Source organism: Microcaecilia unicolor, chromosome 6 (assembly GCF_901765095.1).
Source record: "Microcaecilia unicolor chromosome 6, aMicUni1.1, whole genome shotgun sequence".
Taxonomy (NCBI): domain Eukaryota; kingdom Metazoa; phylum Chordata; class Amphibia; order Gymnophiona; family Siphonopidae; genus Microcaecilia; species Microcaecilia unicolor.
This window is the reverse complement of record NC_044036.1, coordinates 13,999,387-14,012,189: the sequence shown is the minus strand read 5'-3', so window position 1 is coordinate 14,012,189 and position 12,803 is coordinate 13,999,387. Positions and strand designations below refer to the sequence as shown.

The 12,803-nt window shown below is 42.5% G+C and overlaps 1 protein-coding gene across 3 annotated transcripts in view; it reads right to left on the bottom strand.

The window, feature by feature from the left end:
* RAD54L (RAD54 like) overlaps positions 1-10,111 on the bottom strand; it is an 83,618-nt gene extending 73,507 nt beyond the window's left edge. For all 3 annotated transcript variants that reach the window (XM_030205874.1, XM_030205875.1, XM_030205876.1), the window contains exons 1-2: positions 10,025-10,111; positions 3,243-3,323 (exon numbers count right to left, since the gene is read on the bottom strand). In XM_030205874.1, coding sequence (XP_030061734.1) covers positions 3,243-3,323; positions 10,025-10,027 — 84 coding nt within the window. In that variant the 5' untranslated portion in view covers positions 10,028-10,111. The remainder of the gene's footprint in view (positions 1-3,242; positions 3,324-10,024) is intronic.
* Between the last annotated feature and the right edge of the window lie 2,692 nt (positions 10,112-12,803).

Below are 12,803 nucleotides of genomic sequence, written 5' to 3'. Positions count from 1 at the left end.
TGCCCCTCTCTACGCAGTCTAGCATCCTTCTGGCCACGGCCGTCGCCTTCTCACATTGTTTCTTCACCTTTAGATCCTCAGACACCAACACCCCAAGGTCTCTCTCCTGAGTCGAGCTTACTATCCGGTATCTCTCTTTTTGGTTTCTGCACCCCAAGTGTATCACTCTACACTTCTTGGCATTAAATTTTAACTTTCACAACTATTGTTTGGGACGTATTAATTTGACTGGTTTTGCAACAGCAGGGGAGGTGCTTGTGACAGTTTCGCTCCCACTTTACAGATATGTTCCCTTGAGAACGCCGACATGGTGAAACGTGGCCCCACGTAGGGAATAATGACGGAACGCCGATTTTATATCACATCACTATCACTAGGGTGTCAACAGCTGCAGTCCGGTAGAAACCCAGCACTGGATTCCAACACACCAAAATAAGGTAAGTGCAGCTTGTTCCTGCCGTCATTCAAAAATTGTACAACAGCATACTTATATGTCATTAAAAGGAATAATAGGCTGCCAGGCACAGTGCGATGATGCTTATGGGTTAATGGGCTGCACGGTTACCACATATAATGGTAAATCAGCACCATAACAAACACTGAGCACTGCATATATATAAAAAATATTAAAAGTATAAAGATAGCCTGGTGGTAAGATCTACTATAATAAAATGCAGCCTCAACGTTCTGAGGACACTGACGTCACTGAAGTCACTCACACACCGGTTCGTGGTTTCATGGTGGTGAAGCCACAACATCTTCATGCCCCGTCCTCGCGTCACACGTGATGACGTCGAGGGCGGAACACGAAAACAAATTAACGCACGAGGAGCAGTTTCCCTACTCCTCCCCTTCCAACAAATCCCAGCCGCCGCCGACGTGCACATGAACCCGGCCCCTTTCGCCACATAGCCCCACCCCTTACAACTTACCGCCCCGCCCACGCTAGCACACGCTTTAACCTCACCAACCTCCCCCCCCCCCCGTCACCTCCCCTCCCCTTATGCCTGTCTCCCTGGTGGTCTAGAGGTACCTGTTCTGTCGGCTCAGGAAAGAAAGAGCCCTCTCTGACCTCCTGTACCGGTGGCTTCCTTGCTGCATCGTGTGGGAGTCCGGCTCTCGGCGTTTGAAAATGGCCGCCGAGAGTTCAACCTGCCTCGCGAGACTTCAACTCTCGGCGACCATTTTGAAACGCCGAGAGCCGGACTCCCACACGATGCAGCAAGGAAGCCACCGCTAGGGGAGGAAAGAGGGGACTCTTTCTTTCCTCGGCCGACGGAACAGGTACCGTAAGGGGAGGGGAAGGGAGTCCCGTGCCCGCTAGCGCCAGAAACGGGCCATATTTACTAGTAGAAGTATATTAAATTTTAACTTCCAGACCCTCGACCATTCTTCTAACTTTTGGATATCCCTTCTCATTCAATAGTAGCTCAAGGTGAGTTACATTCAAATACAATAGATATATCCCCAGAGTGCCTGCAATCTAATTTTATACCTGAGGCAATGCAGGGTTAAATGACTTACCCAAGATCTCAAGGAACAGCAATGGGATTTGAACTGGGCAACGCTAGTAATACTGTAATGGATCTGATGCTCTCACCACTAGGCTACTCCTCCACTCTGATGCTGTTTCTATTTGAAAACTGGCACTCAAGACCTTTCACAAACTTATTAGGATTTATTTACCGCCTTTTTGAAGGAATTCACTCAAGGCGGTGTACAGTAAGAATAGATCAAACATGAGCAGGAGGCAATTAGAGCAGTAAAAATATTCAAACAACAATACATAGTAACATAGTAGATGACGGCAGAAATAGACCTGAAGTATGGCATGGTATACTACTTGCAATGACAACACAATAAGTACTAGAACATTATAATTGGTAGTGAAGGGTAAGGCAAAGTTGTAACATATAGATGAGTAAGAAAGTAGGAAGAATTAGAAAGTAAGGTGATTGATTTGAAGAAAGTTGCACATGAGGTCAGAGAGATGGTTAAATATTATCTCAGCTAGGGTAGGAGTGGATAAACATGTCCCGCTGCAGTAGGTGCAGCCCGAGTCAATCTTTGTGTGTGTGAGTGAGACTAACAAGTTAGTTACTTCTTCCGTTAAAGGCTTGGTTAAAGAGCCAAGCTTTCACCTGCTTCCTGAAGTACAGATAGTCTTGTGTTAAGTGGAGTCTTTCAGGCAGTGCATTCCAGAGTGTGGGGGCTAGTCTGGAGAAGGCTCGCTTGCGGGTATCACATCATGTAATGTCTTTTGGAGAGGGTGTAGTTAGTGAAAGTCCTTGGGAGGACCTTAGTGTCCTTGGCGGTGTGTGGAGGATCATCCTGTTCTTCAGATACTCCGGGCCATTTTCTTTCAGGGCCTTGAAGATCAGACAGAGTTTTAAATTTAGCCCTGTATTGTACTGGTAGCCAATGAAATTTTTGCAAAAATGGTGTGACGTGGTCACGTCGCTTGCAACCTTCTATGAGTCTTGCTGCTGCATTCTGAATCAACTGGAGCTGGTGCAGGCCCTTTGTAGTCAGACCATTGTATAGTACATTGCAGTAATCCAGTCTTGATGTTACCATGGCATGCACAACTGGAATAAGATTTACCTTCTCGATGTAAGGAGAGAGGCAGTCGCAAATAGTAGAAGCAGCTCTTGAAGGTTGCTTGGATTTGGGGAATCAGAGTAAGTATTTGAATCTAACTGTATTCCAAGGTTCCTGACTTGTGATTTGAGGGGAAGTTCATACTTCCCAAAAGGAATTTTGATGTCAGGAATGTATCCACTTGTGTTAGAGACCCAGAGAAGCTCGGTTTTTACTTGGGTTTAGGCAAAGTTTGTTGTGTTTAGCCCATTCTTGAATTGATGTTAGACAGGTAATCAGTTTATTCAAGGCTGTTCATGTAACTATAACCTGTAACTATCTTACATGTAACTATAAAATTGTTCCATTAATATTTTGTGTGGAAAGAAGAAGGATAAAGGGTCATGGACTTGATATACTGTCTTTCTGTAGTACAAGCAACACTGTTTGCATTTATTACACGCAGATACTTTTCTATGTCCCCTAGGGGGCTCACAATAAGTTTTGTACCTGGGGCAATGGAGTGTTAAGTGACTTGCCCAAGATCACAAGGAGCTGCAGTGGGAATTGAACCCAGTTCCCCAGGTTCTCAGCCCACGGCAGTAACCAGTATGCTACTCCTCCACAAAATACACGCCAATTATCTGCAAGGGAACACTCACTGTATCTGGCTGCCAGTCTTCGTCATCCGATAAGCTTCCCTGCTTTCTCTTTGCAAGCTGAGAGGGAGCCAGGCTTCTTCTCTGAAATTAAGTACATAAATCAATCACTTTTAGCAGCAGAAATATTTTATGCTATTACTTTTCAAAGGCTTCCATGGGCAAGGATAGACTTATTTTTCCAAAATGAGTCATTACCAGGCTACTGGATTTGCAGCCACTAAGAACTATGAATATACTTTTGATCACACAGAAAACACAAGCACACTGGGTGCAGGGTGACATCAATCTTTGGTTAACCACCACATGCATACATTCCAGTTTTAATAAATGGAAGGCATGTCCTAGGCATGGCTAATACTGATGTAATATACATGCAAACATATGTGTACTTTCAGCCTTCTGTCTCGCTGCACCCTACGCCGGGAATAAACTTCCTGAGCCCCTACGTCTTGCCCCATCCTTGGCCACCTTTAAATCTAGACTGAAAGCCCACCTCTTTAACATTGCTTTTGACTGTAACCACTCGCCTCCACCTACCCTCCTCTCCTCCTTCCTGTACACATTAATTGATTTGATTACTTTTTTTTTGTCTATTAGATTGTAAGCTCTTTGAGCAGGGACTGTCTTTCTTCTATGTTTGTGCAGCGCTGCGTACGCCTTGTAGCACTATAGAAATGCTAAATAGTAGTAGTAGTAGTAGAGATCCAAGATCTGCTGGTTCATGCAAGCAGAAAAGCTCACGCTTACATAACCTAGTGAAAACACACATAGTAATGAATTTAACCATTAGAACTGCACATTTTTCTCACCTTTTGCTTTTCTTTGGAGACGTCAAAGGGCTGGAAGCCCCATTTGTTGCCTCTTTACTCATATAACCCCCCTCTTTCTTTACATTGCACTAAAGCTTAAGCATGAATTCAGCACAGAACGTCTGGCACCAAAACAGAGGTTACTCACAAAAACGAAGGAAAATAGCAGCTGTGGGTGCCCTTCTATAAGGTGGTTGCCAAAGCATATTAGTACGAAACTGGTGTGCATGTGGGCGGGTTGCACACTTACACATCAAACATGCTATTGAGATGGCCTAAGTGGTCGGGCCTAATGCAGACTTCTGGTAGTGTTGTAGAACACATCGGGCACGCAAAATTGCTATTGAAGGAATTCTGCTGAGTACTCAGATTTCTGGCACTTTACAGAAATGATTGCAATAATCCACTTATAGGACTACGTTTAGGTGCTGAATTCTGTTCTCTTCCTTAATGACCTTATTGATTTTAAATGCCTACGTCACCCAACCCCAGAACCCTGACTGACTTAAAGTAATGATACCAAACTAAGCAGTAAGCGATCTGGGGACTGGAGAAGGCCAAAGAGAAACAACAAAAAACATTTATTGACGAAGTGATCTGACACTAGTGGAAAATCTTTCTTCTTATGATTTTATATTTACTGTGTATTTTTTACATTTATATCAATGTTTTTAATGTTATTAATTTTTAAAAAATCTTTAATTATACTTTTAATTACAATTCACAAGGATTACCTTGTTTTGGAAATACAGGTAGAGAAAATAAAGGTATTACAACATTCTCATTCATAATAGTTTACAGCACTATAATTTCCGATCTGATGAAGAAGGGCAACCTTCGAAAGCTAATCAAGAAATGTATGAAGTTATGTCCAATAAAAAAGGTATCATCTTATTTTCTTTTCCATGTTTTATTTTGTTTGATTTCTATAGATTCTACATGGAATGTTGCTATTCCACTAGCAACATTCCATGTAGAAGTCGGCCCTTGCAGATCACCAATGTGGCCGCACAGGCTTCTGCTTCTGTGAGTCTGACGTCCTGCACGTACGTGCAGGACGTCAGACTCACAGAAACAGAAGCCTGCGCAGCCTTCTACATGGAATGTTGCTAGTGGAATAGCAACATTCCATGTAGAATCTCCAATAGTAGCAACATTCCATGTAGAATCTCCAATGGTATCTATTTTACTGTCATAGTAATGCTTGAATGTTTTCACTTATATACACTGTCAGCCAGCACATTTGCTTATTTCCGATCTGAGGAAGAAGGGCAACCTTCGAAAGCTAATCAAGAAATGTATTGTTATGTCCAATAAAAAAGGAATCATCTTATTTTCTTTTCCATGTTTTATTTTGTTTGATTTCTATAGATTCTACATGGAATGTTGCTAGTGGAATAGCAACATTCCATGTAGAAGTCGGCCCTTGTAGATCACCAATGTGGCCGCGCAGGCTTCTGCTTCTGTGAGTCTGACGTCCTGCACGTACGTGCAGGACGTCAGACTCACAGAAACAGAAGCCTGCGCAGCCTTCTACATGGAATGTTGCTAGTGGAATAGCAACATTCCATGTAGAACCTCCAATAGTAGCAACAACAGAACCTCAAATAGTAGCAACATTCCATGTAGAATCTCCAATAGTAGCAACATTCCATGTAGAATCTCCAATAGTAGCAACAGAATCTCCAATAGTAGCAACATTCCATGTAGAACCTCCAATAGTAGCAACATTCCATGTAGAATCTCCAATAGTAGCAACAGAATCTCCAATAGTAGCAACATTCCATGTAGAACCTCCAATAGTAGCAACATTCCATGTAGAATCTCCAATAGTAGCAACATTCCATGTAGAATCTCCAATGGTATCTATTTTACTGTCATAGTAATGCTTGAAGGTTTTCACTTATATACACTGTCAGCTAGCACATTTGCTTATTTCCGATCTGAGGAAGAAGGGCAACCTTCGAAAGCTAATCAAGAAATGTATTAAGTTATGTCCAATAAAAAAGGTATCATCTTATTTTCTTTTCCATGTTTTATTTTGTTTGATTTCTATTGATAACCTTTAAGAGTGGACTAACACGGCTACCACACCTCAGCACTATAATAAAACAGGGGAAAAAAGAAAGGAAAAATTATTACTTTAGAATGTTTTTACAAATATTGCAGCTTGAAACCTTTCTTAGACCTCAGTAGAGAACTGGGGAGAAAAGAGTTAGAGAAGTAATATAAAGAATGAATGAAAATTAATTTTAAAGAAAAAGGCTGCCTATTTCCAGCATTCTAATTTATTTCACTTATTTCAATTCTAAAAACAAGGTTGTTAGGCTGTATAGAGAGAGGTGTGACCAGCAGAAGAAAGGGGGTGTTGATGCCCCTGTATAAGTCGTTGGTGAGGCCCCACCTGGAGTATTGTGTTCAGTTTTGGAGGCCGTACCTTGCGAAGGATGTAAAAAGAATTGAAGTGGTGGAAAGAAAAGCTACGAGAATGGTATGGGATTTGCGTTACAAGACGTATGAGGAGAGACTTGCGGACCTGAACATGTATACCCTGGAGGAAAGGAGAAACAGGGGTGATATGATACAGACGTTCAAATATTTGAAAGGTATTAATCCGCAAACGAACCTTTTCCGGAGATGGGAAGGTGGTAGAACGAGAGGACATCAAATGAGATTGAAGGGGGGCAGACTCAGGAAAGATGTCAGGAAGTATTTTTTCACGGAGAGAGTAGTGGATGCTTGGAATGCCCTCCCGCGGGAGGTGGTGGAAATGAAAACGGTAACGGAATTCAAACATGCGTGGGATAAGCATAAAGGAATCCTGTGCCGAAGGAATGGATCCTCAGGAGCTTAGTCAAGATCGGGAGGTGGGGCTGGTGCTGGGCAGACTTATACGGTCTGTGCCAGAGCCGGTGGTGGGCAGCGGGACTGGTGGTTGGGAGGCGGGGATAGTGCTGGACAGACTTGTACGGTCTGAGGCAGGGCTGGTGGTTGGGAGGTGGGGATAGTGCTGGGCAGACTTATACGGTCTGTGCCAGAGCCGGTGGTTGGGAGGAGGGGCTGGTGGTTGGGAGGCGGGGATAGTGCTGGGCAGACTTATATGGTCTGTGCCCTGAAGAGCACAGGTACAAATCAAAGTAGGGTATACACAAAAAGCAGCAACTATGAGTTATCTTGTTGGGCAGACTGGATGGACCGTGCAGGTCTTTTTCTGCCGTCATCTACTATGTTACTAAGTTGTTCCGGTGAAAAGAAAGTATATTTCGTTTTTTAATGTTATTAATTTGTAATGAATGTGTATTTTGAATGTATGACAGTTAGTTTAACGCCGTTTATTTTTATTTTTAAATTATGATGCGTTTTGAGCTATTTATTAATTTTGTCTTTATGTATATCATCAGACTGTTACATCCCTGATGCATGCAATTTGCTGAAAAAAAGGTCGCGTCAGGTCGTTCTATCAACAGACAGTTCTACGCAGGTTTTCATTGCCTTTTTAGTCGTCTCCACTGCCTAGGTTGCTTGTTTAATCTGCAGGGTTCCGTTTCTTTCTTTTATTCTTTCCAAACTATGAAGTAAGCTTAGGGCTCAAAGTCAAGGGCCGCACACAAATCTGACACATGTCCTACCTAACAATGGTATACTTCTGACAGACATTGAGCTGCCAAGTAAAACAGTTTCAAGAGAGAAATTATAGGCCAGTCCCAGATTTCTGACAACCCTATCCTGGTTGTGTAGTGGGACCTGCAACGTTGATTTCAATGGGTAAAATCAGGGACCAAAATATCACACTGCTTTGGGTTGTAATAGAAAAACCAGAACCAGTCAACTCTCCCTCTTAAAGCTGGTTAAACTGGCAGCTCTACAGATATGAAAACCACCTTGGAACCAAGCATGGTTTCCAACCAGATATTTTAATTAAGGCAGGCAGGTGCTGGCAATATAACTACTAGTAATCTGACTGCATCTGCAGCTGTAAATGTGAAGGAAAGTTGTTACAGATTTGCACTTGTATTTTATATCACAATCTTGGTGCTTACATAGTGGCATCCAGTTACAGAATTGTCCCCTATCGGCTTTGGAATTAAGTTCAGTAAAGACTTGTAACAGTCCCTCAAAAATATAATAGAGTGCTCCACCATGGCCTTGAAGGGAAATCCCTTCCCATAGTGGTTCTCAACCTTTCTTCTCTTGTGACACACCTGACATTGATCACCTGCATGACACACCGAACGCTACAATTCACAACTGATCAAAAATTGTTACCCCCCCCCCCCATATATTATTTCACTACTGCTAACGATAATACAAGGGCTATGAGGAGGAGAGAGCGGTGGACTGGAGGCCTGCAACAATTTCATTTGGGGCCGATGGCAAAGGACTAATTACATAAGTGTTGCCATACTGGGAAAGACCAAAGGTCCGTCAAGCCCAGCGTCCTGTTTCCAACAGTGGCCAATCCAGGTCACAAATTGGAGATTTCAAGCACCCGATTTCTAGGTCATCAACTCTCTTACCTGCTGTGCACATGGTTAAGGAAAGCACAAGGCCTGGTATCAAATTTTTGGTGGCACAAGGTATCCTGACATACTGGTTGAGAAGCAGTGCCCTAGAGGGAACCTGCCCCTTCGAGAAAAGTATGTGTGCTGGCAGCAAAATGGGAGAGGGCCAGGAAGAAAGTGTTCTGTGAGTTACTCCCCCCCCCCCCCCACACACACACAGACTGCGCAGAATTCTGCCTTTCCCTTGCAGAATTCTGTGTAGCCTGCCTCTGGAGGCACAGATACTCCCAGCTGGAAAGTGACTCCGACTCGCTCCCTCCACACTCACCGCTGCATCCTCCTCTGCTGCCGTGGTTCCTTTGCCGCGCAGCTCAAAAGGAACAGTCAGGCCTGGGACAGCCCAGGAGCAGAAAGCAGTTCGACATGCGGATCTCAAGCTCCTCATACAGCTGTGGACTAGTGAGTGGGGAGGAGGAGGGACTCTGGAAAAATATGGTGTGGGAGTGAAGGGCAGCTAGAAAAAAGGTGGATGGAGTGGGGGGGGGGGGGCTGGGAATTGGGCAATGTATGGGTGCGGGAAGGCTGAAAAAGGGGTGGAATATGGGTGCAGGAGGGGGGCTGACAAAAAAGGTGGATGAGGTTTGTTTACACATCAGCAGAATGGGGCGAAGCCTGCATGAAAGTGCAAGGAAAACTGTGGTGGGGCATTTCATGCCTGGGGAAAGATGCCAGCCCTTATAATAGGGGAAATTTGGCACAAAAATGTTAGAAGTGTTGCACAGAATTCCCCCTGGCGTACTGGAGACGTAAATCCAGCCATGCACTAGGACAACCCCCCCCCCCCCCCCTCCCTTATATGAATATAAGAACAGACTGTGAACGAGTACAAGGATTATCACATATGAGTTTATCTTGTTGGGCAGACTGGATGCACCGTGCAGGTCTTTTTCTGCCGCCATCTACTATGTTACTATATCAGTGCAGTCTAACAAGGCACACGGTGGCCTGCCCCAATTCCTGGGTCTATGTTGTGCCAGTCTGTACATTCACTCACAAATTGATGCTGCCAAGTAAGTCAGAGCTGCCAAGTTAACCCATTCCAGGAGGGCGACTTTTTGGCCGGTCCTGGTTTTTTTTAAAGTTACATCCCAAAGCAGTGTGGGACTTGTAGTCCATGACTCTACCCATTGAACTCAGTGGTGCAGGTCCCATAATGCACCAGGATGAGGGTTGGCAGAAATCCAGGACCGGCCAAACAGTCTCCCTCCTGGAATGGGTTAACTTGGCAGCTCTGAAGCTTAAGCTGCAGCTTCCCCTAAACCGTTTCAGGAGGGAGCAGTGAACGAGGACCTACAATCACTTATCTAGGCTAATTCGGCCGTTATCGGCTTTCTAAGGAGCCACAGGTTGGTTAATGAAAGATTTGCCATCGAAGAAGCCTCAAGGAAGGGGGAGCCAGGGCGCAACTCACCATGATCTCGTCCCTTCTAGCGCCTCAACAACATCCCGACGGCCACTCGCGCCATCATCACACATTCAACGTTGGCGCCGGGAGCCTCTGGGAAATAGAGCCCGCGCGCTGCTTCCCGGGAGTTGTAGTCCCAACCTAGGAGGATGAAGAACACGGGAGTCGGAATGACGTCAAAACGTTGAAGCCACTTAGGTTAACCTTTGTTTCCTTTCCCCCGCGCAGCCGTCATCTAGTACACTGCCCCATCCTCGTTGTCGTTCTTTATTACTACTACTACTACTTAACATTTCTAGAGCGCTACTAGGGTTACGCAGCGCTGTACAAATTGACAATAAGGACGGTCCCTGCTCGGAAGAGCTTACAATGTTTTGATTTCATCTCACTTATATTTTCACAAACATGTCGGCTTGTGCAGCATAAGGATGTCCACAGAGGAAGTATTGGTTTCGTCGTTAAGAGTAGAGAGGTGTGGTAGCCGTGTTAGTCCACTCTTAAGGTTATCAATAGAAATCAAACAAAATAAAACATGGAAAAGAAAATAAGATGATGCCTTTTTTATATTTTCCGATCTGACAAAGAAGGGTAACCTTCGAAAGCTAATCAAGAAATGTATTAAGTTATGTCCAATAAAAAAAGGTATCATCTTATTTTCTTTTCCATGTTTTATTTTGTTTGATTTCTATTGATAATCGTTAAGAGTACTAATTTGTTCTACATTTTAAATCATTGAGTCATTTGGAAGGGCTGGTTATACGGATTCCCTGTGTTCGTGCAGAGTTGTTTTCACCTACTAAAGGACCACCAAAGACATCATGTTATGAGAATCAGGTGATCAACATTTAGAGTTTCTATTTATTTATTTACTTATTTATGACACTTATATCCCACATTAAACATGAATAAAGTTGAAACCTGGGTGCATTTAAAATCTTTTTTTTTTCTTGTGTCTAGATCAAAAGGAAAAGATGGCATATGGGAACTTGCTCCTTTTGTTTTCTGGATTGCAGTGGTATATTATAAAAATGCACTTCATATATTTATTGCTACTATTTAAAAGACAGATATTGAATAATGAGGGCAGAGCTACCTTCATGCAGAAGTCCAGAGTCAGTCTAAATGTGCCAACATTGTCCAGTTCAGCACACTGTTAGCCACCAAGTCAATACAAAGTTAATTATGTTCAATGGATGTTGGCTCAGGCTGCATGCTAAGCAGCAATAATGAAACAATGATGGAATATTCACAAAGTATTACATATTAAGGGCATTTTCTTTAAACGTTGTTTTAATTTGTTTTTCCGATCCTTACATGCAAATGGTTTTGCTTTTTAAACCCAAAGGTGAATCCTAAGGGTGATTGAACACTAAGGTATAAACTGTTGTTTCTGAATTTGCTTGTTCTGGACTGCTTTGGGTCCTGCTGATCTGTACATATGCTGTCTGGAATTTTGGAAGATGGAAATGAGAAAATAAAAATTAAGTTTTGGATGTACTCTGTAGAAGTTGTTTACTTTTGCAATGTGTGTATGGATGCCTGTTCTGGTGTATGGATGTGATAATATTTGAATAACTGTCTATACTTATGGCTATGATTTCTGAACATGCGGCATTATTAAAGGCCAGACTTTTAAATGCCCAGTTGGGTATATATGCTAATCTCAACTTTGTTAACTGAATTCTATTATTCTGACTCACTGTATTTTCAAATGTAAGCCACATTGAAACCACTTTGCTTGAGATAATGTGTGATATAAATATATTTTTTTAAATCCTTTATCCTCCACCTTTTTTTAAACTTTTATTTATAGAAATTTAAATTATAATCAAGCATAACACTTGTACAGAAAAGTTACCTGGTTCCATTATATAATCTGAAATTTTATATTAAAGAAAAACAAAAAATATAAGGAAATGATTTCACCAGATTATACTCAAATCCTCAATTAGGATTCAAAATGTTATATGGATATTTAAATTGTTACAAGAAATGATTTATTTTGGGGAAAAGAGCTCTAGAGCACTCGCTACTGTTTATAATTTAAGAGCAGGTGCTGTATTTATAAGTTTTAGGATATTAATTTCTCCACCAATCACCAAAGGTGATAATTGCAATAAATTAAATAAATTAAGTATATATAAAAGATACCATATACTCAGAACACAAAAAGACCGTATTTTTAGCTTCAAAAAGGTTGATTTAATATACAAGGTAGGTTTTTAAAAGGATCTTAGAACAGAGAATTTGTGCATAAAATAGAACAAAGTAGCAGGTAGGTTAACTTACAAGTCCTTGTTACAAGCATGCTGTGGTCCAGCTGATTGATGAGCACATGTTCAGGAGCAAGGCATCAGGAGACCCCAAAGAGAGCAGCAGGTCCCAAGAGGAGGCACATGACCACATTATAAGTCCTTCCTTTCTGCACATGTCTGAAAGCTGATGGGAGGGGCAGGTATACCTTTGACAAGCAAATGTCCTGTTTATGCTTTTCCTCTGAGTTCTTTGTCTTCAATGGCTTCTCCAGACTTTCTGTCTCTTGGGTCTTTGGTTTTCAGAGATGTCCTGATGAGCGTCCAGGTACCCACCTTAGTCAAGCTTTTGTTCAGTCTTTTTAGGTGGGAGGGCAGAGAGAGTTATATATCTCTGTTTTGTCTTTGTTAAGTGTTTGTAATTAACTATCCCTGCTATCAGAAGTTCCCAGAAAAAGGGATGGGGAGAGAGGGGCTTGAAATGAAACTATTCTCTCTGCTGCAGTGTCAAATATATAAAAGCTGCACAAATA